The sequence below is a fragment of the Branchiostoma lanceolatum genome, chromosome 14 (assembly GCF_035083965.1).
Source record: "Branchiostoma lanceolatum isolate klBraLanc5 chromosome 14, klBraLanc5.hap2, whole genome shotgun sequence".
Lineage (NCBI taxonomy): Eukaryota > Metazoa > Chordata > Leptocardii > Amphioxiformes > Branchiostomatidae > Branchiostoma > Branchiostoma lanceolatum.
The window spans coordinates 9,454,210-9,480,778 of record NC_089735.1 but is presented as its reverse complement, the minus strand read 5'-3'; the positions used below and the strand labels follow the sequence as shown (position 1 = coordinate 9,480,778).

The window sequence follows — 26,569 nt, the reverse complement described above, 5'->3', positions numbered from 1 at the left end:
ATGGGAGTCACAGTAGTGCTTCGGTCTAGTCTCCAAGCAGACCCAACGGTTGCAAAGACCGTATCCAACTGGCAGAAGGAGTTTTTATTGCAACCCGGGTTGACGGTGCCTGACAACTTCTCTGGCTGACTGGAGCTTCTCTGGCTAGCTTGTATGATTTTGGCACCGTGGAGATCTGCTTGGAGATTACTTCGGTCTGCACCGGTGCCCGTATAGGTGGGGTAGCCCCGGGCGGGCACCTAAGACACAAATTTGTCCCGGTGGACTGCCGGACACTGGAAACGCACTCCACGGTGTTCTCACGATTAGGTCATAGCGCCTATTTGTTACCGGGTACCGCGTTGATTTTATATCCATGTTAAAAAAATTCCAATGCCCCGGCCGTGGTCAGAAATAGCCCAGTAGCCACAGGGTGCCCAACGGGGCCACGCATGGGTGACGCCCCAAAGTGACAAAAAGCATTAAAAAAAAAAAGATGGCACTCAGGCTACATACAAATAGCCCTGCCTTTGAAATAACCTTCCAAATACAAAAGCACCGTATGACATTATGACAGCATACTTTGTACATCTGTTCATAAAAGCTTAGCTTACAGTAACATCTTCCAAATTCCACGCTTGCCCTGTTAATTCCTCGCGAAAATCTACCCTTGCAATTAGCCTACGGGCGTGAATTTGCAAATAAAAGAAAAGTTTTATTCCTCACGAAAAAGAACCAAATGTCATCTTGCAAACAGAGGCACAACATATAGAAAATCCATCTAGCTATAGGCAGGCTATAAACTTCGAAACATACTAGATCTTACAACTTTTTATGAATGACTCTAACTAGCATTGCCAAGGACTTGAAGCGGGGCCCCTTAATGTTAATTGCATTGATCCCCAACAGAGCCAATCGCCTTGGCTTCAATGATTCGCCGCAATATCAGCAAAGCCATCATTAAGGAAGCAGCCTACATGGCTTTGCTAGCAAGATTCACTCCAGAGTACGGAAGCACATTATGGGATCCCCAATACACTGTGCTTGCTGCATTTAGGACATCAATGCGCAGCGCAGAGCCGCAGGTGGGCTTGCTTCCATTTCCCTCATGCTTCAAGGTCCTACAAGAGTCCTTGACTTGTTTTCAGGCTCCCTGGATGCAAATGCAATGCACAGACATAATGCACAATGATCACAATAATATACAATTTAAAAACTCGGTACCAGTGGACTGTCTGTTATGTTTGAGTAATGAGTAGTTCTACCATCTCCTGAACTGTATTTCTTGCAACTCCACAAGTCAGAAAAATATGAGGATACGAGTAACTCCGTACTGGGGCCACCTTTCTGTGACCTTTCTGGCAACTTTGACCTAACTTCCTGTGTCTCCGACGTGCGTAGCGTTCAAATGCCAATTGCGGACATTCGTATACACACGACTACAAGCAAACAAATACACATACTTAGTACTAACTGCTTACAATACATGTAACGTTACTTCCGTTTTCACGAAACAAAACAAAAGTTTGATGGTAACGTTATATGGTTAGGTGACTTTAGCAAAACAAAGTTTGACAACAGGGGTAGTGCCTGCCGTTATTACCGTATCTGTTAAACCGTTCGGGTTCTTCAACTTTTTTTCATCCGGAAAATGCGTTTTTTGTCCTCCATGTTTAAAACATTGGGTTAACGCAGTCTATTCAATTTTGGATATGACATTTTGTTTATATGGCATCTGTATAGTGGCGCTGCTTAGTAGGATGTCCGACTTACCGCGACCTTTATTGTCAAAATGTCGGGTCACACAGCTGCGACTAAGCCGACCACCTCCAGACAAACACTTTCCCGAGTTCCTTGGGTTATCTTGAGACTAGGCTGTAATACAAATTCACATACGTCTACGTACCTGGCAAAGGATATTTTCCCTTTCAGTGAAGCTCTTACGATACCTGCCTTGAACTAATGAGCTTTTAAGAATCTTTCAATTTTTATGAACCGTTTAAAGCTCCCTGCTTGTACAAAGAATTTCGCTAGTGGCGCTGTTGAACGTCGCCCTATCAATCCCAATAATAGTCAGAATCAGCGTGTATAAATACACTACCACATTTCTTATCAAATAATATTCCACGTGTACAATATTCTTAAAAGTGCCGAATGATATAGAAAATACTCACGTTAGAAAATGCATTAATTTTCCTCTCACCAGATTTATGGTATTGGTCTGACCATACGTTTCAAAAGTGGCTCTCAGTGATGAATAAGTGATAGCATGAATGATCATGAATGCTTGTAGACGAATGTCGCGCTGCTTACCGGTCAACAAACCTGTTCAGCGATTTTCCAATTTTCGACCGAACTGCTGAAAAAGGTAGGCAAAAGACATGTAATATGCTTCCTATTCCTCACATTATTTCATAAACAAGCGATTACGAAGCAGGTTGGTGTATTATGTGCGTAGGGAGACGTGGGAAAGAAGAAAAGTGAAGAACTCGCGGTGGAAAGCTGGTGTAGTGGGAGGGGGGCGTGGAGAAAATGAAACCAGAGAAACACGTTCACGCCCATATTACCACACAGATAGCAAAACAATATGTAGAACATGTTTGAACATTTTTCTTGTTCTCTACAAATGCAACGATGACATTTTTTTGTGGGGGGGGGGTGTCTTTGGAAAGTCTTATTATATACTCTTAATTAAGCTATCTGGAGCTTGGGGGGGGGGGGGCATACAAATGAAATTTGTACCCTCTGACTCATGCATGTAACGTTAGACAATACCAAAATGACGTGGCTCAATATGAAGTCACCACGTACACCTGCATGTACTATATTATAGTGGTGCACTTTTTAGCAGTAATTCATTCATAGTACTCTACCAGGAGTGTTCAGGTAGGAGTTTCCCTTTCCTCCCATGTGCTAAATATCTAGCAAACTAGCCTCCCCTGCAGGACTCACAGGCTACTGGTGCCCTTTACTAAGCTACCATAACGTAAAAGCTTAAGTCAAGACAGTCCTGTTAAAATTGAGATATAGTTGATCAGGGCTATACCAAAATGAATATCTTATGATTCATTATTCTGCTTTATTTTTTCCCCAATTGTTGCAGGAATCTGAAACATCATGGCTAATGCAGGGGCAGTGGCTGCAGTGATCATTGCACTGGTTTCATTGTCACTCAACTTTTCTATTCACAAGATAGAGGAAGGTAGGTGCAAATCATTTGTATTATGATTTGGTCCAACTAAAAAGTGAAATACATTGGAAATACAAATTTGACATTTCAGTTTCACATTCTAGGGGCTTCAACTTCCAGAATGCAATTTTATAATATCATAAGCACCAAAACCATCACTATGTCCTCAGTTCCATCCAAGTTACATGTAGTGCCCTATGTATCATAATATAGTATTAATAGTATGTTCCAAAATAGTCTTAGACACAGTGATTCAATATCCATAGATGTACAAAAATGTACATGTATGTGAAGATACTGTAAATCAATGTTTGAAGTTTTTTGGAACTTAATTTTGCGATAGGAGGGGAAAAGAAATGTGTTTTATCAGTGTCATGTTTGTTTGCTGAAACAATATACAGTAGTACAGTAGTAAGACAGAAGTAAGTTTTCCTTGTTATGATATGACTTCACATTAAGAACTTACCCCCAAAACAGCTGAAGAAAAAACAACAGAAATATTTCACTATTCACCATAATTTTATGTTGGTGGAGAGAAGGAGGAGTGTGAAATATTATGTTTGTTTTGTTTGTTAACATGTTGTTTTTGTTAATATTCCTACAGGTCATGTGGGTGTGTACTACAGGGGAGGGGCTCTCCTATCATCTACCTCTGGGCCCGGATATCACATCATGCTACCTTATATCACAACTGTCAAGTCTGTTCAGGTTAGAAGAGCTTTTCTCCATTTTTTATTTATTCATTTATGTTTTCTTTTACCAGGTTGGACCTCTTACCTAGTGTCACTGGGCTGCCTGCTTTTCAAAGGGGCACTGGGTACATGATATACAAACAATACAACAATGTATACGGGTACAAAGCAAAACTATGTTTGTACATCAAATACCAAAAATTGCAAAATGGTTATCCATAATCACTGTCATTATCTATGCTACACATGTAGGTCATCAGAGTTAGTGTCAGAGTTCAAACCACTCTCTAGCTTTTTTTGTTTCCTTTGCTTGGGGTATTCCACATACATTCATATACATCATGTACAGCTAAGTTCAAATTCAATACCTTGTAGTATTAGGCCAGACCAATTGAATTTGAATTGCACCTTGCTAACAATGTACATGAATTTTCTTTGTTTATTCATACAGACAACCTTACAAACTGATGAGGTGAAGAATGTTCCATGTGGAACAAGGTTAGTGTTGTTTTATTATAATACCTTTATCATATCAAATCTCAGAATTTGATGGAGTCACAGATGTTTTTGCAACAATTTTTTTGAGTTTATTTTGTAATACGTATGTAGGTCACAGTACTAATGAATGATTGTTTTAGTATTGAGTGTATAGACATGTAGCTGTTATACTGTATCTCTACAAGAATGTATTACTACAGTAGAGTACTGTTTCAATTGGCAATGTTCATGTTTGATCAACTATAGAAAAATACATTTACAACTTTCATTTTTCTGTATTCAGCTGATATGCTTAAGTCTGCATTTTGTTGATCATGACCTTCTTCTGCCCACAGTGGTGGAGTCATGATCTACTTTGATAGGGTGGAGGTTGTCAATATCCTGAGCCCTGACCATGGTGTGTACCTCAAGGGTCCCTCTTAGGCCCTCCCATCCATGTACATGCAAATAAGCTAGACAGTCTAGTGCTACAGGATTTCATTTGCAGTTCTACCATTTACAAATCATGTTTTCTTCATATTTTGAGAGGCATAAAAGCCCTTTACATGTCTCACCAGTTTTGCTTTATATAAATACCATACAATACAATGAGTTATTATCAGAAATTGTTATGACATGCTCTTGTGTGTGTAGCACAGTATATGTAACTATGTATGTATAGTATGTATGTGCAGTAGCTGTGTAATATAGTATGTACATGTAGCTGTCAATGTAATTGCTTGTCTGGCAAACCTTATTGTAGGGATTTAGTAGTATTAGCAGGGGTTCATCTAAATTGGGGAAGAGGGGCGCTGCACCCTCTTGTTTCAGCCCAACGCCCCCTTGTCGAATTAAGATTTTAGACTAATCCCCAGTAGACAGCCTTCACTCAGCGATCGATTCTTCCATAAATACATAGAATTCGCTCCCTTGCCTGTGTGTGCTCCCCCTTGTTTCATTTTTCTAGAAAAAACCCTGTATTAGTACACGCAACTTGACTGTTATATGTTTTTCCAGTTGGTATGGGGACAAGAATAATCTGACTAAAGAAGAACATGACTGATTATTTCAGTGTTCATAGTTCATAAACAAATGTATGTATGTGGTTCCCTTATGTCCTTTCCAGTCCATGAGACAGTCAAGAATTACTCCACGGAGTATGACAACACTCTCATTTTCAACAAGGTCCACCACGAGCTGAACCAGTTTTGCAGTAGCCACACCTTACAGGAAGTGTACATCGAGTACTTTGGTGAGTAGGCATGACATGAGTGCTACATCTTTGCCTCTTGTGTTACCTGCACAGTGCATGCCACCGTGAAGGACTACACCACGGACTACGACAAGATCCTAATCTTCAACAAGGTTCACCACGAGCTGAACCAGTTCTGTAGCAGCCACAGCTTGCAGGAGGTCTATATCGAGCAGTTTGGTATGTTTGTTGCAAGTCTGTTGTGTATTCATGTTCCAACATTTTGATATGTTGCATGTCGCTTATCTGTCCAGTAGTTTGGTATGCTGCATGTCAGTTATTTGTCATGTAGTTTGGTATGTTGCATGTCGGTTATTAGTCAAGTTGTTTGGTATGTTGCATGTCGATTATTAGTCAAGTTGTTTGGTATGCTGTATGTCTGTTGTTGTGTGTATCGAGTAGTTTGGTCCATGTATGTTGCATGTCTGTTGTTGCGTCATGTTCCAGCATTTTGATATGTTGCATGTCTGTTGTTAAGTAGTTTGGTATGTTGCATAACACAACTTCCCCTACAATTGTATCTATAAAACCAATACATACTTTTAATGCATTATGATTAACCAAAACCATTTTTTTATTGTTATTCACTGTGAATATTCTATTGCTTACATGTAGATCGTGGTCATGTTCCTCTGGTATAAAAACTGTGTAATACACTGTTATTATTTTACCAAACATGAACATAACATTATACAATATATGTGATTATATGTACTTCTCTTCTCATATGCAATCCGTGTATTACATGAGCACACACAAAGTTATGATCATCAATATTTGTTATTTTAGATAAGATAGATGAAAACTTGAAGTTGGCTCTGCAGACAGACCTGACTAAGATGGCACCAGGGCTCTTCGTGCAGGTATGGACAATTTGGCTGCCTGCAGTTCATTTGTTAACTGTAAGGGGGAGCCAGCTAAGGGGGAGCCAGCTAAGCCATCTTTGGCACTTCTGGGGGAAATCATTGTTATCATCAAAATCATCATCTGATACAAAGAAATCTTACACTAGATTCAGTTGATTATATATTATAACTGTATGAAACATCATATGCTTACCTGGGTGAAATTTGCAATGGCTGTCATTTTAAAGCAATTTTTGTAGGTAATGTGTTTTGAATATTGTTGAGTTAGACTGACATTGTAAGCAAATCATCATGGATAGCATGCATCTTTCTTGTGTGCTCTGAAGCGATGGCTTTGACACGGGACCCATTCCAGTGTGGTGTATTGTCCTTGGGGGCTGAACTGTATTGCAACATTGGCTGGCTTTGAGTCATCTGTAGTGCCGGAGAACATGATACATCATGTATCTTTACGTTCTTGAGACTGTGCCATCCATAAGCTAATGTCAAGGTATCCATGGCATAGTTGGTACAGCTTTAAAACTTTATAAAAGAACATGAAAAGTTAGTACAGTTCACATGCAGTGACAATGCTATAACGTTATACGGTAACAGGTTAATATGAGCCTTTTACTACACACTGAAGCCCAATTTCAACAACAACAAAAAAATTAGCCGTAAACAAATTTTGCGCTACATTGAACTGTCCATGTTTGTTTGTTTGTTTACAGGCAGTCAGAGTGACTAAGCCAAAGATCCCAGAAGCAATCAGGAGGAACTATGAGGCGATGTAAGTTGAACTTCATTTGCCAGTTTGAACTTCAAGGCTTTGAGCTATGTCTTTGAGACACAGTCATACTCATAGTTTTGGGACCGCATCTATGAGCAGCGACACCTATGCTGCAGTGCAAAGTGAATCAGTCAGAATTGCCCTGAGGAAAGTACAGACGGTGACCGAAATGTTGAATAAAATACTTGGTTCAGTGGAATAAAATACTTGGTTGTGTGCAAAGAGTCATTTTATTCATTGACTTACCAACCTGATAAAACTACACACAGAGTACTGTGCCTCTTGCAGGCTCCAGATGTTGCTGGAAAGATTAGAAATAGACAATAGACAGATAACATACAAGTGGAGTTGGCCAGCCGATAAATTCAGTATGCCAATTTCTACTCTTTCCAGCCACATCTTGAGCCTGGCATAGAGGCTAGGGAAAATGGCTTTTTCTTTTCCTTACATACAGTGATTCTAGATCTCATCTAAACTCTCTTGACCTTACTTAAGTTACTGCTTCTGTTATTTTTGTGTAAATCTTTGTGCATATTAAAACCAGTCTTATGTGGCTCTTTTACTGACGTAGGTACTCTTTGGTAGGCTCTGTTGCCTAGATATGAGACAATTTCTTCTTGAAAACTAATACTGCTAAATTTTGTTAAACACTTACACAAAGTGTTGCTTGGATGCTTTGTCTTTGCTACTTTGGTACTAAAGCTCATGATTATTTGTGATGACTTTTTTTCTTAAGGGACTTTGATGTCATATTTCACTTCTTTGCAGGGAGGCTGAGAAGACTAAACTCCTTGTTGCCATCCAGAAACAAAAGGTTATAGAAAAGGAGGCAGAGACTGAGAGAAAGAAGGCTATTATTGGTAAATTTAGACTTTGTTTATATTACTAACCGTTATATTTTAAATTTTGATGATTATTCTGTACTTACCTAGTAGATACATGTAATGTTCTATGTTTCCTGATGTAAAAATGCAGACACTGGTTTATCTAAATGATAGATCTTAAATAGAAACTTTGCCATCAAAAAGAATTACTTTTCTAAGACCATGATTTACACGTAGTAGAACATGTGCCCAAGCTGAGGAAACTGATCACATTCTTATGGGATGAAGAGGATAAGTACCTGTAAATTGATGTTAGTTGCATAATACAGCAACATTAGCAGTTTTGATATGATAGATGCAAAACCTTTACAAAACTATTATTGATATCAACATGCATTGATGACCAAAGAGGTCATTGCTCTTAAAATCATTGTATTGAAGACTGTTTGATCTCTTGCAACTTACATGTATATCATCATCAGCTTTGTGAGCATGAAAGTCGGTCTTTAGTCAACATACTACAGAGCTGACAAATGTACATGTAAAATACTTTGTTTTTTGACAAACACATTGATTTTTCCTCGTTTCTCCAGAGGCTGAGAAGCACAAGGAAGTGTCCAAGATTCAGTTTGACCAGAAAGTCATGGAAAAGGAGACAATGAAGAGGATGTCTGAGATTGAGGGTAAGACTTAGGATGTATCTATTATGTTTACCTATGGGAAAGATACACTGTTTTTGCTACCTTTTTCCTCTTCTTCTTCTTCCATTTCAAAGAAATGTCAACAACCTGAACCAGACGGCTGTCACCATGGTTACTAGAGGTTGCAAGTGCTAGAGGGGGCTGGTCAGCATATATATACAAAATGTAAGAATGTGTTTGAGTAGGAATAAACAGCAGTAGTTTGTCTTTTTAAGTGCTTGCTTGCTTGCAAATCTAACTTTTCCAGTTCTTACTTTTCTTCCTTTAAAGGGAGAATAAACCAATTAGTTAGGATTAAGCTGATTGATGGATTTTATTACAGCTACTTGCTCTGATTGGTGGATTGTATAGCAGATACTTGCTCTGATTGTTGGTTGTATTACAGCTACTTTTTTTTCTATAACATTCTGTTGTGAACAATAGTCACTATCATGGATGCTACATTGTTGAGAGAAAACCACTATAATAGCAATCCAGGTCAGTGGCCAATCTACGATTGCTCTGATTGGTGGGTATATTACAGCTACTTGAACTATTAGTACAGTACTTGCTCTTAACAGCCAGCACAATTTGTCACAATTCTTACACAAGAAAAAAGAGCTAATTTTCTGTTTTGTTGTTGTTATTGTCCTCTAGATCTAACTGAGCTAGCCAAACAGAGGGCAAGGGCTGATGCAGAGTTTTACACAGCTGACAAACAGGCCGAGTCGAACCGGGTAAGTACTTGCTCCCTTAAATCACCTGAAACATTCGTTTGTTACCTGTGTATATATTTTTTAATCTTGAAATGTTTATACCTTTTTAATTTATCTATTTCAACTTTGTTAAGATACAAAAAATATATAATAACAGGACAGAAGGAACATGACGGATCCTTTCTCTAGCTTCTGTCCAACATAAAATAAAATAAAACTATACAAACCACTGTTACAATGTGAACCATATATATATACAAAATAGGACATAATATCAACAAACAAGAGTATAAAGAAAGACATGGAAACAAAACGGATACATGTGAAATAGATTGGTGTTAATTAGGGGAGCAGCTGGGGCATGAGCAAGTGAACCAAGAGCATAGATTTTCAATGTGCAAGTAGATTTTTTTCTCTTATGATTACACTGTAGTTGATCTTGTTAACTTTGACACCTTATGAAATAAGGTAATTACTACATCATGCTATGATCGTTCATTACACAATGAGAAGATTACATGTGGTAGATGTCTATAAAGGATATTAACAATGCATATAATACAGTTTTTCAACCATGACAAAATTCAGGAAATGGTTCAAGAACTTAAATATCCTGTAATGATTTGCCAACCCAATAAAACTGTTCATGAAATTATTATCAATAATAAGATCGTTTCCATATCTCCCCACTATAGCTGAAGCTCACTCCTGCGTACTTAGAACTGATGAAGTACCAGTCGATTGCAGCCAACACCAAGCTCTACTTTGGCACCGACATCCCCTCTATGTTCTTTGAGACCAAGGATGGCGCAACAGCAGATGGTGCCAAAGTTGTCGCTGCCTCTAAAACACCACAGGTAGGAGAATACTGCTTTCTGGTTGGTTTAGAGAGCCCAACCCATACTGGGTATGATGATTGTAACGAGTCTTACCATTTAAATGTCAACTTATCTTTGTAACACCTGCTTTGGTTGGAGGAGTTATTTTGAATTTTGAACGGTGACCAATGAATGACAGTCACTGTCTTTCAGTGTAAATCTGTGTTTACAGTCATGTAAATGACTTATTTGTATTCTGTAGATTCAGTTCATTACTAGACATTAGGTAACAATGTTCTTGATAATCTAAAGCTTAACGAGATTACAATTTCTTTTGTTTGATATTGTTTCAGGCGGACTCATCTTCAAAGAAAAGCAGTGGCGGTAGATGATGGAGACTATGCACATGTAGACAAACAAGTAGAATGGGAGTCAAGTGATAATGGGGGAGGGGGGGTGATTTTTAACAGTTGACCTATCCGGTACAGTTTAAATCCTCTGTAATTTTTTTTTCTAGAATATCCCAGATTTGTTCAACAAAGTTTGTACAAATTATTCAGAAACTAAGTCACTGTCATAGAAGATAAGATAATTCAGGGTTTTACATGTATTTTTCTACACTTCTGGGGTAAGACTGGTCAATTTTACAATCCAACATTGTCCATTATAAGTGTCCCCTTATTGCAAACCTATTCATGTTTTAACAGTGACTTACATGTATGACCAATCGCTGATGTCAAGTGTCGATAAGATCAAGTTGTGATCTAGTTGTTTGGTCTCTTTAATTCTGGGGAAGACTGCAGTAGGACAATTGAACGTTCATTGCAGTAACTTTTTTCTTGTGTACGGACAAAGTTTTAAGTCTGTACTATGTCTGAATTAGTACTATTAGAGCCAAGAACATTAGGACATAAAAAAAACGTTTTTATACCTTGTTCAAAAAAGGGACATTTATAGCCCTAAAAACATTCAATCAACAACATCATAACAAAAAAAGAAATAGAAGTAGTAGAAAGAAGTAGTGGGGAATTTTAAGTTTGAAGAAAATTTTCAAGAATTTGGAGCAGGAAGATAAATAATGAATCAGGTTTTCATGGATTTTCGTTATATTCCTTCTTTCATTAACCACAAGGAAACGTTTGTTCAAAGATTTGATTTTAAGTAAGGTTGTACTACTTGCAGAAATGTAGACCATGAAACCAAGCTGGTTTAAGATATTCTTTTGGAGGGAATTTTTTTCGTTTCCTATCATTAATCAAATGAAAAAAAATTAATTCCAGATTTTGTAGTAATGAATAGAAGAAACAAGGTGGGGTTTAACCTTTATCACACAGAAGTAGCCATTTGGTACCCATTCCCAATTAGGTTACAGAGTTAGGCAGCAGGGAGAAGGTTAAAATCTATACAAAAATGCTGGTGCAATTGTTTAGGTCAAGTGCTCTGTTCATTTGTTTTTTGGGGTCAATTTTGCCAACAGTTATGGCATTTATCATTAATAGAAGATTACAATGAATTGTGCTATATTGCCAATTCTACTCGGCAATAAAAGTGATAACTATATTGTGTTTGGAACTATATTGGCAGCTATGATGTTATGGTATTTTAAGCTAACCAAAGGAGAAATAGTTCATTTTCACCAGATAAAAGAGGCTAAGGGTTTTGGTTGATTGCATTTTTTTCTGCTTGCCAATGGTTTTGTCACGTACACTGATGAAAATGGCTTATTGCATGTCTCTGCTACTTATAAAGTATATTGTTAATGAATTGATGTGATTGTTGAAAGGATAATAACATGTCGTGGTTTAAGAAATGCTTCAATCTAGAGCTGATTCACAGTTGTATGGTCGTTGTGCCATCAAACACTGAGGGTATTTGGGGATACTGTTGTGCATGTGCTGTACAAAATTGTCTTGTTAAAGGAGCCAAAGGAATTTCAGAACGTTGGAAATCGGATTTTCAGATTCAATTTTCTAAGTCCTCTATAAATAAATGATGAGTTTGAATTACACTTATCTCATTGCATATCGACCTTCATGAAGCTAAGATGCGATGTCGTTGTGTGGTGAGAACTCATTAAAAATCTGGGCACTGATTTTTTGGTGGTCTTATTGATAAAGGACTCCTCATGCCACTTGTTTCAATCTGTGCTCTTTTTAAACGGCCCAAGTATGAAATCATGACAGAAAAAATGTGCTATTATGAGCAAGTACATGTAATATCATAGAGATTGCCATTTCCAAAATATTTCCAGTTTTAACTTTCTGAAATTGCTTGGGGCTCCTTTAATTAAAAGGCTGTCTTACATCAGTATCTCGCGGTGGGTTCTATCACAGTCTGTGACATATGCGACCGGGCTGTCAGGAGAATTAAATTTTGGTGTATCTTCGAGTTAATCTAGTCTCCGACAAATATATGTAACAGTGCTTAATATGATAATTTTGTTGGCTTGTTGATAGTTTCATCTTCTGGTTTCCAGGAGAAAATGTTATACATTTATATATTTATTAAGGACACACACGTTTTTACGGATGGTACAATGATACATGAGAATAGTTGATTTTGAAAGAACAAAATAAGTCTTGTAACACTTATATGTAATGATAACCATAACCTACATGTATAACACCATCCTACATGTATGGGAATTGCATAGCGGTATTGTCTTAATCTGAAAATGAGCTAAAGTTGTGTTTTTTTAACAATCTTCCCCCAAATGGGTTTGTTCCAAAAGGATTTAACGTAGAAAATGAAGTTTGTTGGTTCGTATGAATGGTCCTCTCTAAACAAAATCAGAATTTCTATAGAAAACAGTATCTCAAAGGCAAGCTAATACTTTTGAAAAGACAGGATGTTATACTCGCACCAAGAAAGGAAAATTCCCATACGTCTTTCAAAGCTATGAGATCACATGCAATCTTGCCATGAAGAACTTTGTGTAATCATTTCCCCTGGCCAGTAAACATTAACTATTACAATGATTATCATGATAGTAAGTAAAAATCAGATTTTTGTTCCAATTGCTACTAGGTTGACATGTAGCAATCTAAAACATGATTACAATGCCATTACATCAAATGACGTGTGAGAAATATTCTTCATTCAAAACCGTTTGTCAGGTACATATAACACGCTGTTCTATTGCATTATTTTACCATAATATAAAACCACTCTAACGTGTGCTTGTGTTCTATACAATTTGGCAAGGTATTTGTTGGATTCTGTGTAATAAATAAAGGCGAATAATAATTGGGTTTACTGTCATTTGTTGCAATGTCTCTCTAATACTTTTCTTAGTATTTGATTAAGCAGCATTCAGCCCCTACTTCACTGGGCTGGGGCACATGTTGGTGACAAATCATTGCGGCACCGTTGTGAATTGTTCTCCAGTTTTGCTTTGCGGTCACACTGGTCTGCCTTGAACCTCTGCTACAGCTTAACTATAACTCTATGACATGAGATGATGTAATGGGCATTTTGGCAACGGCCAATAGCAGAGCCTTAATACCTATTTCCCAACCAAGAAGAGAGAGAGAGAGACAGACAGCATCTTTGTGAAACATCTTTAATTACATAACTCCACAGTGAGCACACAGTCAACTTCCTGAATATTGTTAACATATATATTTTGGTCTCAACTTTTTTTTACTTGTCGCAGAAAGTTATGATAAATGATAAGTATACTCTGTTTAATATTGTTTCTAGTTTTTGTACAAAATATACAATTTCAATATATCGAGTACATCCAGGACTTGTGATCACATGGGGGACATAGAATACTTAACAGCTTGTGATATTGACATGCTAACAAATGCAGAGCATATTGTTTTCATACAAAAAAAGGTTTCTTGAAATGTGCATGCCCTCACCTATTCCTTATTCGTTTTGATTTTACGTTTAAATTAATTCTTTTAAAAAAATCACAAAGATTCCCCTTTAAAAAGTACTTACAAAACGAAATACGCTTTTCTTTCTAGCCACCAAATTGTGATGTTGATTAAATGACCAAAATGTGTTGAAAGTAAATGGGAGAAATGTTTTAGTACAAAAAGAGTAGACCAGACATTGTCTTGTAAAAGGCAGTCGTTTAGAAAGGCATTTGTGTGGTATTAAAAACATAAAATTTTTAAACCTATCAGAGAGACAAGAATTGGTTGTAGGCGGGTCTCTATCGGCATAGCATGTAAAGATGTGACTTTTCGATCACATTTCTTTGCCAGGGTTTCTTATTTTGCCTTATTGGCTGATCAAAATTAGAACAAATTTAGCATCCCCTTTTTATTATTGATACGAAAAACCCGTTGGCATGCTCCTGTCCAAAAATGATATCATCGGTCAATTGCAGAGGTACAATGTATAAATCCCAAACATGTGACAATACATTATTTATTACAAAAAATTCTTAGAAACTAAACCATGCATACATAGCCTACCATAAAACGTTGCAAACCGCACAAAATCTATTTGATGTAAATTCCAAAGCTACGTCACACACACAATGTGTATTTGGCACGTCCTGTGTGACAATGGCAAGATAATCTACATATACATGTATCACATTTCAGCACACTTTAGTATATTAACATGAATAACATGCTAAATCCTACACAGAATGTCAGAAAAGTATCAGTATTCTAGGATCGCCATGTTTGTTTTCTTTCTATTTGGATACTTTGTTCATAACGGGCCATATCGTAGTAAATACCTCTGTTCTTTTTGTTTTGCTATTGTGGGTATTTTCTGAAGTTACGCGACGTTGAATCAATCTCGTCAATATAAAACTCCATTTTAGAATTATTTGTATTTGCTTTAAGCAATATACACTACCTGGATCCTTTTGTAGACTTGTGTCAAACAAGTTTTCAATTTTCTTTAGGAAATTTATAGCTTGAAAATTAAGAAAACTTTGAGCGTAATAACAACACCCGTTCATGGCTGCTATAACACGGTGGATATTTTTTACACAGTTTTCTTGTCAGTTTTTACAATTCATTTTTTTAATATGTAGCATGTATTCTTTTACCACACGACTTTCTTGTCCACATAGATGTTGTCTCAAATATGTTTCATTAGTAAAAGGTCAATTTTCCAAGAAAACAACAACATACACATTGATTGTATTACCTAAATCATTTCATAAGTAGGACAAAATTGAATGATCAGACTAAAATCTCTGATAAATCATGATCTAAGAGGTTTTAGTCAAAGTTAAAAGTTCTGAAGACATATTTATGCGGTATTACAAAATTAATCTGTACTGGTCACCCAAGATATTACTACATTTTCAATCTTGAAATAAAATTATGAATTATAGACTATATGTTCTGCCATGTCTATAAAAGATCAATCTAGAAGTCCTTGTCCCATCCCGTGAAATCTTCGGGCGTGTCCTCTTCGTCTATGGGATAGTCGTCAAAGTTGGAGGTGTCTGTAGTATTTTTCACCTGTTAAGAAAAACAACGTAACACTTAGAGAAGATATTGGGGTTGGAAATGCTGAACATTTGCATATGCACAGGGCCGGTCAAAGAACGTTATGATTCCTTTATATATATAATCTTTATACACATCAATACTGAGATACAACAAAAGATAATTTTAATACTGAACTAAACAATGAAAAATTCCACGTTGAGTAATAATCAGACGTAAATGATTACCGTGTACTTCACTATAATTTTGATTTTGCTTAATTTGAACCTTAAAAAAATGATATAGATAACAATATGAATTTCTGGACAAAACTCACAGGTTGCACAATCGGCGGGCAGAGTGTTTTACTTCTCAAACCTTCCCAGTTGAAACCTTCAAACCACCTGAAAAATATGAACACAATCATTATTATTGTATTCAAAATACTTTAATACTATGTAATTACGATTGTTTCAAATCATGCATGCAGCAAAATTCATTTTGCCAAGGTATTTTGAACAACATTTTCTTTAAGATAAAGCTTACTTGTGTTTCTGGATGTCCTTGATACCGTTCTTCTGATTCCCCAGTCTCTCACTCGGGTTGTCCCTTAAGAGTGAGTAAAAAAGGCATTAAGTAAAGTAAACACATTAGAATTTTCGACAAAAGTCTTGGTGAACCAAATATGCATGAACATCAAAGTGCTGTAAGACCGCAGCGCTATAAAGTTGATCCTACATATATTTGAGTCACTTGTTTGAGCATAATCTACCTCTATATTGAAGATACCTAAAATAAATTGCGACTAGCATGCACGCACGTGCGTAAGACTGGACATAGAAAGCAGTAGTGCTATACTAACTTGCATAGTTTCTTGATAAGGTTGTGAGCGTTCCGTGAGATCTTCCTCGGGAACTCCATGATGTCGATACCCTTCAGGATCAGGTTGTAGGTCTTCATGGGGTCTGATCCCGAGAACGGAGGACTGCATCAACGTCAACAAAATTGTCAGGGTGAGAAGCTTACAGTACATATACTATACACACCTATTAGACAGTAAAATAATATACCCAACTTAGAAAAAGGTCTGGACCAGTTAGATTTTCATTCATAGCTATGGAAGAGCATTTTTAGTATCTACATATCATTATCATACAGCCAGGCTGTACATGTGCATTCATGAAGTCGAAAACCATGAATTAATGATCGGCCAATAATGTAAACTTATAAGAATTATGGGGAGGGATTTGGTCACTACAATTCGTTTCGCTCACTCGGTAGTTCATTCGGTAGTCATAGGTCACTGGTCAGGCGTTATGTCACCGTTGATAGTTCGGGTTGGTTCATTTGGTCAATCGCTGATTATATATGAACTTGTTGCAACATGCTAGTTGGGAAACCTTGTCATGTATGTATTTTTCCAGCCGAACAAATAAATGAATAAATAAGTAAATAAACATATATCTGAATTTGTGTCAGGCTGAGTGCTTTACGGCTGACGTCTTTCACACTGTCGATTTACCCAACGTCTCGTGGAATCTCGCGTGAACATGTCTCATCGCTTACCTGCCGGTGAGCAACTCGAACATGAGGATTCCCAATGACCAGTAATCCGCGGACAGATCATGTCCCTTGTTCAGGATGATCTCTGGTGCCACGTACTCCGGTGTTCCGCAGAACGTCCACGTCTTCCTACCGAACCCTATCTTCTTGGCAAAGCCGAAGTCAACCTGTGAAACGGGATACACTGACTCAGTATTTGATTTTCTGTCTAACAATAATTTTACATTTTTCTATAACATGCTGTTGTGAGCAATAGTCACTATCATGAATGCTAACATAGAAACTCAATACATGTATAGCGATCCAGTTCAGCGACCAATCAGTGGTTCACAGCCGCCAAGTGTTAAGAGATAGCGATGGGCACGAGTCTCAAAGGATATTGAAGACCGCATTCACTTATGTCTCGGACCACACTGTCCGGGAGCGCATTCCAGGCGCTGACTGCTGCATGTGTGAATGTCCTGCCTGTTGTATGGGTTCTGGAGACAGGTTCGGTGAGAGCGTGTCTTGGAATAGCAAGGCTGGAGCGTGTTGTACGTCTGGGTGTGAACGACTGAGGTAGCATTTTCAGGTCTGGTGGGCACTGGCTGGTGTGCATCTTGTAGAGTAAGGCTGTAGCGGCCACCTGATGTCTGTGGTTAAGTGATGGGATGTTAAGTTCGAGTCTGGCCTGGTGTTCATTCACACCGATGATGCGGAGTGCTTTTCTCTGGATGGAGTCCAGTAGCCTTAGTGAGGTGGTAGAGCACTCATCCAGCACAGTGATCGATGCATAATCCATGATCTGAGCCTTGCACATTGTCGCTCTTCCTTGGCGTTGAGCTTGTAGGCAACTCGCCTTAAAGCTTCAAGCCTATTCTTGTCTACCAAAGTTTAATTATCTGTATACCAATTGTATTAAGTTTTTGCTCTATACATTTGATTTAATTGTGTTAAATGTAAACGGACCCCAAGTAGAAAAGTGTAAAGTTTGTGAAATTAAACACTAATTGAGATTTTGATAAAACAAACAAACAAACAAAAACAAATCAGTTATACGTAAAATGAGCAAAGTATCAGCCTTAGAACAGGTCCCATTATTACATTAGAGTTTTCTCAAATATATTTTGTAAATGTGAACGGCTAAAATCAGCTTCGGTTCGCATATAACTCCAAAAGTATACATTGTACCTCGTACCAGATTATACATTGTAGTGTAGTATAAATGGTGCAAATTAAAGAGAGTCACATTCAATTGTTTTACATTATAGTAGTTCTTAGAATAGTCACTTGTTTCAGTGAGCACAATATTTGTATCCTTTTTCTATACATTGTTTCATGTTGCAATTAGCCCTAGGGCAAGAACTAAATTGAGACATCAATTCTCACCAGTTTGATGTATCCCTTAGAATCCAGGAGCAGGTTTTCCGGCTTTAGGTCCCTGTAGATGATGCCGCGCTGGTGGAGGTACGTAAAGGCCTCCAGTACGCATGCGGTGTAGAATCTGGTCGTTCCGTCATCGAAAGAGCCCCTAAAAGAATCGATGTATCTCAATGAACCTCTCTTAAGTATAAACATATTGATATAAAAGTATAATACATCAGATCAATTTATCTATTTGTTGACTTGGCTGACATACAGGGGTGCCGAACTGGCTATAATAATGCCTAGTCCTGCTGGCAAATACAATAAGCCAAATCAAATGATTATGAAATCAATTACCTGTCTCTAAGGATGGTCCACAGCTCGCCGCCAAGGCAAACCTCCAGCAACATGTACAGATATTTGGAATCCTTGAATGTTTTGAATAGTCTGTAATAAAAGCAAGAATACTGAAGCGTCAGACTCTTCATACCAATTAACTAGTTACTTGATTTATTTCGTAGCATGTAATCATGGTACACTTTATGAATCAGAAGTAAACATTTTTATTGGGATTATGTCCACTTTTATAGTCATGTTGTGAGCACAGCCAACTGTATCAATTGTGATTAATAAGTTAATTACCTGACGATGAAGTCTGAGCGTGCTTCTCCCATGATTTTCTTCTCAGACATGATATGGTCTTGTTGCCGAGTTTCCACAATGTGTTTCTTCTTCAGTTGCTTCAAGGCAAATGTTCTGTTGTTGAAGCCCTTGACGCGCACCTTTATTTGATTAAAAGATAAACGAGAGAAATATGCAAAAATCAGCATGGACTTGCGGCCTATACATCAAATGCTTTTGCTGGAATCTAAGTATGAGTTACACTGCTATCGTACACTTTGGTATGATGTGGTATAATCGACAGTATGCCATTTTCCCCTTATAAAACTATAACGATCTATCATTTAGTGTTAGGATTACGACGAACATTACGATAATAAATATCTGCTATTGCATGAAATCCCTTGTCGTGTTTTGAGTATTACCTAGAAGCTCAAAATACCTAAGGGGAGACATCAAAAATATTGGATGGATGTAGAATCGTGCCTTCAAGCGTCACCGACGTCCCACGCAAAAACAATATAGCTTTCATCCACAGCGTACAGCAATATTGCTTTGACACACGAAGTATTTTATGTAAAGGTCGAGTGGCGCTGGCCAAGTATAGAAAAGCCAACTTGCCTTGATATGACTGTTGAGGTGCGATTTTTGTGCAGACACGGGCTAGCGATTGAGTGATGAAATTATTTTTGGGCTTACGTCCAAGCCATTAGCTTTTAAAGCGTTTCGGGAGGGTTATTCTACTTACGTCAGACCAAAGATGTTTTATGAGATAATCCATCCTTTATACAATATAAAATGTCATGAACTCGTCGAAGAAGCTTACATCATGCATCACACTGTGCCACAGATGCCATAGTCTTCAATCTTCTCGTGAGCAGTTTGAACTATTGACTGCTACATGCTAGTAGTAGTTAATGTATAAAGAAAATGGCAAAACTTTTTTTCATGCACTTTCTTTAAACTTAACGCTTAACACAAAAACACATGAAGAATGACATCCTTTGGAGAAGGTAAGGTAATAGTTAAGGTATATGCGTTTGCGTAAATGACGTGATACACTGATGATACAGAAATACGTATACGTACCAGTTCAACTCTCCCGAAGCCACCGACGCCTAACGTCGCTACGATTTCCGTGTCTGTCAATTTGACATTAGCGAACTCGTTATCAACTCTGTGGGAAGGACGTATAGCAAGCGGTCAGATTCAAGGTACTGTATCTTCATATAAAAAACGTACACTATTTTTAAAAAGATAGAAAAGATATATTCGTTTTAGTTTCTGGCGACTGATAAGTAAATGCTTAATACCATGCATCCGTATTCTAAAAGGAGACCACATGAGAAAAAAGTATTTTGTGGTCCACGTCAATGTCTAAAGCATTCAATATGGAACTTTATTGCACGACAATCGTACAAGGTACATTGTAAAGCAACAACTATCAAACATATTAAAAATTAGAGTATAGAATAAAACTTTACATCCTTATTACTAGAGCAATGAGGGCTAGCACAAATCTTTTATATAGTGCTACAATCGAGTGGGGCTAATCATTAGTATCGGTATTTTTTTTCTAATAAAAAAGCAGTCTTTTATATATTTGCCTATTTTTCATTGTGGGATTTGTTGCATGTAAAAATATATTCAAATCTGTATGTAACATTGAGACTCTTATAAACTGTTGTACCTGATTTGAGAAATGTGACTAAATTATATAAGAAGCTGGAAATAGTGAATGCATATAGCATAACTCACGCGACGTTGTCCTCCTCGTGTTCATACTTCTTGTTGGAGACATGTCCCAGTCCTCCTATCAACTGGCTGAAAGAGCTATAATCATAATGACAAAGATATATCTGAGTGCTAAATCGGTCACTGCTAGATAAATGATGATAGACAGGTATAACCCTTATGACTGTCTGTCAATTTTGCGCCGCTAGAAATTAACACTGAGCTATTTCGTTGAACATATGAGCTGTATTGTCAGCTTTTCTGAACATTTTGAACTACATTTTTTGCTGCGGTGTATTTTGCTAGTCTGCACAATACTGTTTGACAGTAGGTATCTAGTAATTACGAAGGTTTTGGGTTGCCATATATATATGTTTTATTATATCATCAAATATTGTGTATCATATGAAACAAAACCTAAAGACACGTAAACCAAAGCAAAACTTTTCTTGACAACTATATCATCATGATCACACTAGTTTTCATCATCATCATCGTTCCTCCTCTTTCGAGGTGCGGATACGTACTAACATATAATTGTAAAACATCTGAAAATCATGGATTGTGCATTGTTTAGCGGGGTCAAACCTGCCCTTCGGCAGTCATAAAATGAACAAAACTGGCGAAGCAACATGATACTCACTCTCTGTCAATAACAAGGCAGACTACACTGTCCTTGTCAGCTGCAACGATGTTGGCTGTCCGGATGTCTTCCCTATAGACACAACAAAATTCTATGAAATACTACATGGCAACAACACTATCATCATTACTTACGAAAATGAATAACAAAAGTAAAGAAATATAACGTGAAAATAAAGCAGACAATGCGTGAAAGCACAATTATTATAACATAGCAGGTGTTACCGCAAACATCTAAGAAACATTAAAGGGAAAAGTTTTTTTTAAGAATGCTGAATTTAAACAAATGAAGGCATTTTCAGAAAGTCGCGATTTATATATAGTTCCACGGTAACAACATGAAATATCTGGAGAAAAACACGCCAACAAAAAAGTAAAACAGACTTTCACCACATAAGACACACTCACACTTCTTCCGGGCTGAAAATAAGACATTGAGAAACATAAGAAAAACATCCATGTCTTAATACAAATTACTTATTACTCTCCCTCATCTACAAACTTTGAGACGTTAAAACTATTACTTTAAATAGCTTATGTTGAAATATCAACATACATATCAACTTGCAACTTTTCATTAACATTTGCCATTGTATTTTACTGTCAAAGCAGTAACTGTTGTATTTACCCTTGTAGAGCCTTTTCTCCGAAGAAGTCTCCTTTCTTTAAGGAACGGATGAACTTTGGTGAAGAACTGCCCGGGTCTGTCCTCGTAACGTTGACCTAAGGAAGAATAATTTCAAAAATAAGTGAGTTTCTTTATTTTTCTTGTTCTCTTTAATTACACCTTTCCACTATAACCCTGGTGTAAATTTTGGGCAACTCATGCAGCATAAACAATTTTCCATCATTTGAACATTTTTTTTCTGAACATTTGTAACTGTATTTTTGGTTGCGCTGTGTTTTTTTAGTCTGTACAAGATTGACAGTATTTTTGTAATCACGAAGGTCTTGGGTTGTCAGATATACTGTATTATATATCATTACATTAGATATTAGATATGAATTCTGGCGACGATATAACCAAAACATCATTACGTGTATTACTTACTATTCCCTTCTTGATGATGAAGAAAGTGTCTCCTATGGCCCCTTGCCTAATGATGAACTCTCCCTCGTGGTAGATACACTGCAGCAAGATACACAAGGTTGAATAATTGTGTTTGAAACGTTAAAAACAATGTTACTAAATCTAAACTGAAAACTTCTCGAAAAAGAGATTTTATGAAATGGTATTGCATCTCAAGGAAGAAGTCTACCATTCGATAATGATGACCTTGTTTGTGCATAATCAAAATTTGACAACTATGCTTTATCAAACTACCGAATTTAAACTGGCACCGGCGGAGAAGATATTCCAGTGCTATAAGAAATACTGACGCTGAGTAAATATGTCTTCAACAGACTGCAAATGAAGTACTGCAATAGATGGTACAATGTAGTATTGGTAACACCTACAATCCGCCAAAAAAAAGAGGAAAGACACCAACCTCTTCAAGAACATCGGCTATCTTGCTGATCGTCTCCTCTGGAAGATCTTTGAAGGTGGGAACACTACAGAAATATAAAGTTTATATACGTTAATGAAGGTTAAACATCCAGGTAATAAGATATGGTAAAAAGAAAAACAATTACTCAAGCAACTGGATAAATTTTGAAACAGTCAAATTTATCTGTTTCAAAATTTACCCAGTTCCTTGAGTAACTGTTTTCGGTGTAGGTAAAATGTCATGATTCATTAAGAAACGGATATCATTTTTATTCGAATTTAATGAAAACGCCAGGGGGCTTCTCTTCGGCTAACTTATAGAAGGGTTGTGTAAGTGGATTCTGATATAAGATAGCAATCGTTTTCAAATTGGTAAAAAAAGAAGTTAAGTGTCCTTATTTTGTCATTTATACGTTGGGAATCATTTATGAAAACAGTTTTATCATCGTTAGAAATCTTTAAGATTTTTACAAGGTTACCTGGTAAGAAATTCGATGTACTCTTGCTGCTTTTGAAGCGTAGTCTTCATCATGATAGCCTGGAAGCACTGACGGTCGATGGCCCATAGTTTTGCTTTAGTAAGTGCTGGTTTACAAGAGAAACATCTGTGTTAAATTCCTCATTGCAACAGCATATCTCAACGGTTAACGTAAATGCGCCTTTAGATAACCAAGCCAATAGCCTGGTATTTATCTATATTGAGCTACAGGTTCCCTTTGTTAATTTTATTAGCCGCAACGACATGGCATGCAAAACACATGTTGCTTCGGAAGGCTGTCATTCTTCTAAACGTTTTTTTATGTATGTTTGGTTAAGTATTTACAATAGGTACAATATTGCTGTATGCAGTTTATGCATATTTGTATATTGAAATAAATGCGAGTCAAGTCTAACCCACCTCTCACTGTAGCAGTTCTCGTGCAGTTGTACAAAATGGCCAGCTCTCCAAACACTTTCCCAGGTCCCATCGTGCAGAGCTTGTTTCCTTCTTTGGTCACTTCCACCTTACCCTCTGGACAAGACAAGGAAATATGACAGTAATGATTCTCTAGCTAGAGATGTATCTGGTGAAGCCATTTCTTAAACTTCTGTTTGAACACAGCACAGTCGTTACTAACGATCATCAAAATAGGGCATAAATGACCAGTAATAATGGTAAATATGTCAGTGAGTAGATATAAAGATGAGAAAGGTAAAGGTCGACTTTGAGCCTTCTATCAGCTTTTCATGGCGCTACAGTGGAAATTTCTGTTTGTATTTTCTGTACCTGTTTATTTCTGTTTCTTTAACTAGGATGGTATGTAAGTTACAAGCAATGACACCATCGTCATATTGAACTTGGCTAGTCGTACACTAGTATCAACAGTAAGTTTTGAAAGCCTCCATTGCAAGCCTTCTGGGCGACGCCAGCGTTTATTTTTGGAGGAATGCTGATTCGCTATGTTCAACTTATCGGGGCCAGTGTCTTCACTTTAGCTGGCGAAATCGTATTGCCACCCACCAATCAGCGTTTCAAAAAAAAAAGGTAGCGCCGCCGATAAGTCCTGCAAATGAGGCTAGATTTAGACAATACTAAGAGCCTAGTACGTACCTTCCATGACATAGACAAGAGACCCCACATCCCCCTCCTTGATGATGACTTGGTCCTTGCTGTACTCTACCGGGTACATGCAGTCCACTATCTCCTGGATCTGAGACGTCTCAAGGTTCTTCATGAAGTCGTTGTCCAAGATGGCCGCCTTAATCAGGTCCTTAGAACTAGAGAGACAAAATCATGAGCCACAAATGTAAATAGATCTATGAATATGATCATATATGGCTACAGTTGTTGGCGACATGCAATGTTGTCGTTTGATGTTCATGTCAATCATTTTTATGCGACAGTAAATGGGGTACCTAATTGGCTGACAGCTGATTAATGAAATTTTATCCAAACCTTCACTGAAAGCTGTGTTTATGTCATTGACCATTTGATATGTATGTATGTATATATATCTATATACATATATCTTATAAGTTCACGGAAAATGAAAAAAAAAAGATTGATAAGCTGCTTTATCGCGAATATCCAAACCCTCGCAGAACAATGACGTCACAACAATAATGGGGCAATGAAAAATGTAACCATTAGCACAGTGCTTTACTCAAAACATACAAAACCGGCTGAGAAATGTTCACGAGAAAACTGTTCCTTAGTTTGTAAGACTTTTATTCTCGTTGTTATCGTCTTACCGATATGCCAGTGCAAACATACATAACGTCCTTGCCAAATTGGCAGGTACTGAGTGCTTTAGAACAAAATGCACGAGTTGAAATGTCTTTCTGGACAGGCTATCCTTTACAGGCCATTTGCTCTTGAGCCTCAATCCACGCTATACATGAGATAAGAAGCATGTTCCACCACACTAATGCGATCGATATCTCACTTCCGTGGTAAACGCACGTCTAATCGTGTCATCTTAAAAGACTTTAACGACATTCTATTTTGATGGACAACCTCGTTACATAGTTGTAAAGCGGGCATCCCACTAGTCTAGATTGGCGTTCTCGCTGCGACCGAGCGATTTGACATAGTGCTCAAGGAATTTCATGGATGAAAAATATTTTTTTACGCTTTGTGTGTTTTTTGGTCTTTTCAGTCATGTTGGTACAATTTGCATAATATTTCCATTATAAAGTCAAGGGTCACACAAATCTAACTTCGGTCGCCAACGTGCCGCAGTCCGTAGAGCTATCCGCCTAAGTGCTTGGTCTAGACGGCTTTTTCATGAATTTTCTTTCTTGCGTGAACGGATATTCAGCATCAATGGAAGAGCGAGCGTCAGTAAGATCAGAGTGGCGACCGAAACCGTACTTGCGTTCCACAGGAAGCAAGCCTCATTTAGTCCAAGATTTCTTCAAGTTCATATTTTATTCATAACGACTTCCATCGCCCACGCTTGGTCGTCACGATTTAAGGTGTCTTCTAACCGACTCTTGCCACGGACGTTAGGTTAAGGAACGTGATGGTTGTGTATAATGAGACGTTATAACAGAACCAATTGCTTTGGTGACCGCTACATCGTAGCAAAGGGGTGTAGTCCCTGTAATAAAACTGGTGAAAATTCACCATAGGTAATATTGGCTGCAGAAATGACGGCAAAGCAGACGCGTGGGTTGAGAGAACGTGATATTAAGAAAGAAGAAATAAAACAAATCTGCGCCGTGTCTGTGGTTATTTTATACTTATAACATCTGTTACAAGATAATTTCATATTTTTTGTTTGACTTGTATTCTTAGGCGTGACATACTGAACTAAACACATAATGAATTCATATAATGAAAAGCTAAATGAAGCAAACGAGCTGTCTTATTTTTTGAAACAAAACAAAAAACTCTACAAGTAAGTTAAAGGCCTCACTATGTTAGAATCACTTTTAACAAGACTGTAAAGCACTGAAAATGTACCCATACTGTTACTTCTTGCCAAGGTAGAAGTGCTTTGCTATTGATAGATGAAAGTCG

At 37.4% G+C, this 26,569-nt stretch overlaps 2 protein-coding genes across 9 annotated transcripts in view; one reads left to right on the top strand and one right to left on the bottom strand.

Moving 5' to 3' along the window:
* Positions 1-2,250: 2,250 nt before the first annotated feature.
* On the top strand, positions 2,251-13,512 carry LOC136448288 (erlin-2-B-like). Of its 2 annotated transcripts, none has more exons than XM_066447664.1 (13): positions 2,251-2,347; positions 3,083-3,181; positions 3,774-3,877; positions 4,313-4,359; positions 4,695-4,756; positions 5,645-5,770; positions 6,380-6,453; positions 7,167-7,225; positions 7,994-8,085; positions 8,643-8,732; positions 9,387-9,466; positions 10,141-10,302; positions 10,617-13,512. In XM_066447664.1, the coding sequence occupies exons 2-13, from the start codon at positions 3,097-3,099 to the stop codon at positions 10,653-10,655; spliced, it is 1,020 nt and encodes a 339-aa protein (XP_066303761.1). In that variant the 5' UTR covers positions 2,251-2,347; positions 3,083-3,096; the 3' UTR covers positions 10,656-13,512. The 2 variants fall into 2 exon arrangements, with proteins under 2 accessions (XP_066303761.1, XP_066303762.1); XM_066447665.1 differs by lacking the exon at positions 5,645-5,770 and adding an exon at positions 5,465-5,590.
* Positions 13,513-14,632: 1,120 nt separating this feature from the next.
* Positions 14,633-26,569, bottom strand: part of LOC136448273 (cGMP-dependent protein kinase 1-like) — a 92,344-nt gene continuing 80,407 nt past the window's right edge. For all 7 annotated transcript variants that reach the window (XM_066447607.1, XM_066447606.1, XM_066447605.1 and 4 more), the window contains 17 exons: positions 24,656-24,822; positions 23,963-24,076; positions 23,544-23,649; positions 23,066-23,129; positions 22,627-22,704; positions 22,204-22,298; positions 21,577-21,648; positions 20,958-21,032; positions 20,289-20,376; positions 19,221-19,360; positions 18,936-19,025; positions 18,603-18,744; positions 17,238-17,401; positions 16,534-16,656; positions 16,218-16,280; positions 16,009-16,075; positions 14,633-15,704 (listed from right to left, as the gene is read on the bottom strand). In XM_066447607.1, the coding sequence (XP_066303704.1) occupies positions 15,609-15,704; positions 16,009-16,075; positions 16,218-16,280; positions 16,534-16,656; positions 17,238-17,401; positions 18,603-18,744; positions 18,936-19,025; positions 19,221-19,360; positions 20,289-20,376; positions 20,958-21,032; positions 21,577-21,648; positions 22,204-22,298; positions 22,627-22,704; positions 23,066-23,129; positions 23,544-23,649; positions 23,963-24,076; positions 24,656-24,822 (1,744 nt within the window). In that variant the 3' untranslated portion in view covers positions 14,633-15,608. The remainder of the gene's footprint in view (positions 15,705-16,008; positions 16,076-16,217; positions 16,281-16,533; positions 16,657-17,237; positions 17,402-18,602; positions 18,745-18,935; positions 19,026-19,220; positions 19,361-20,288; positions 20,377-20,957; positions 21,033-21,576; positions 21,649-22,203; positions 22,299-22,626; positions 22,705-23,065; positions 23,130-23,543; positions 23,650-23,962; positions 24,077-24,655; positions 24,823-26,569) is intronic.

Coding starts and splice junctions, on each gene's coding strand:
- LOC136448288 (XM_066447664.1), top strand. CDS start 3,097: ATGGCTAATGCAGGGGCAGTGGCTGCAGTGATCATTGCACTGGTTTCA. Junction 5,771..6,379: donor GGTCTATATCGAGCAGTTTG/GTATGTTTGTTG, acceptor TTGTTATTTTAG/ATAAGATAGATGAAAACTTG. Junction 7,226..7,993: donor AGGAGGAACTATGAGGCGAT/GTAAGTTGAACT, acceptor ACTTCTTTGCAG/GGAGGCTGAGAAGACTAAAC.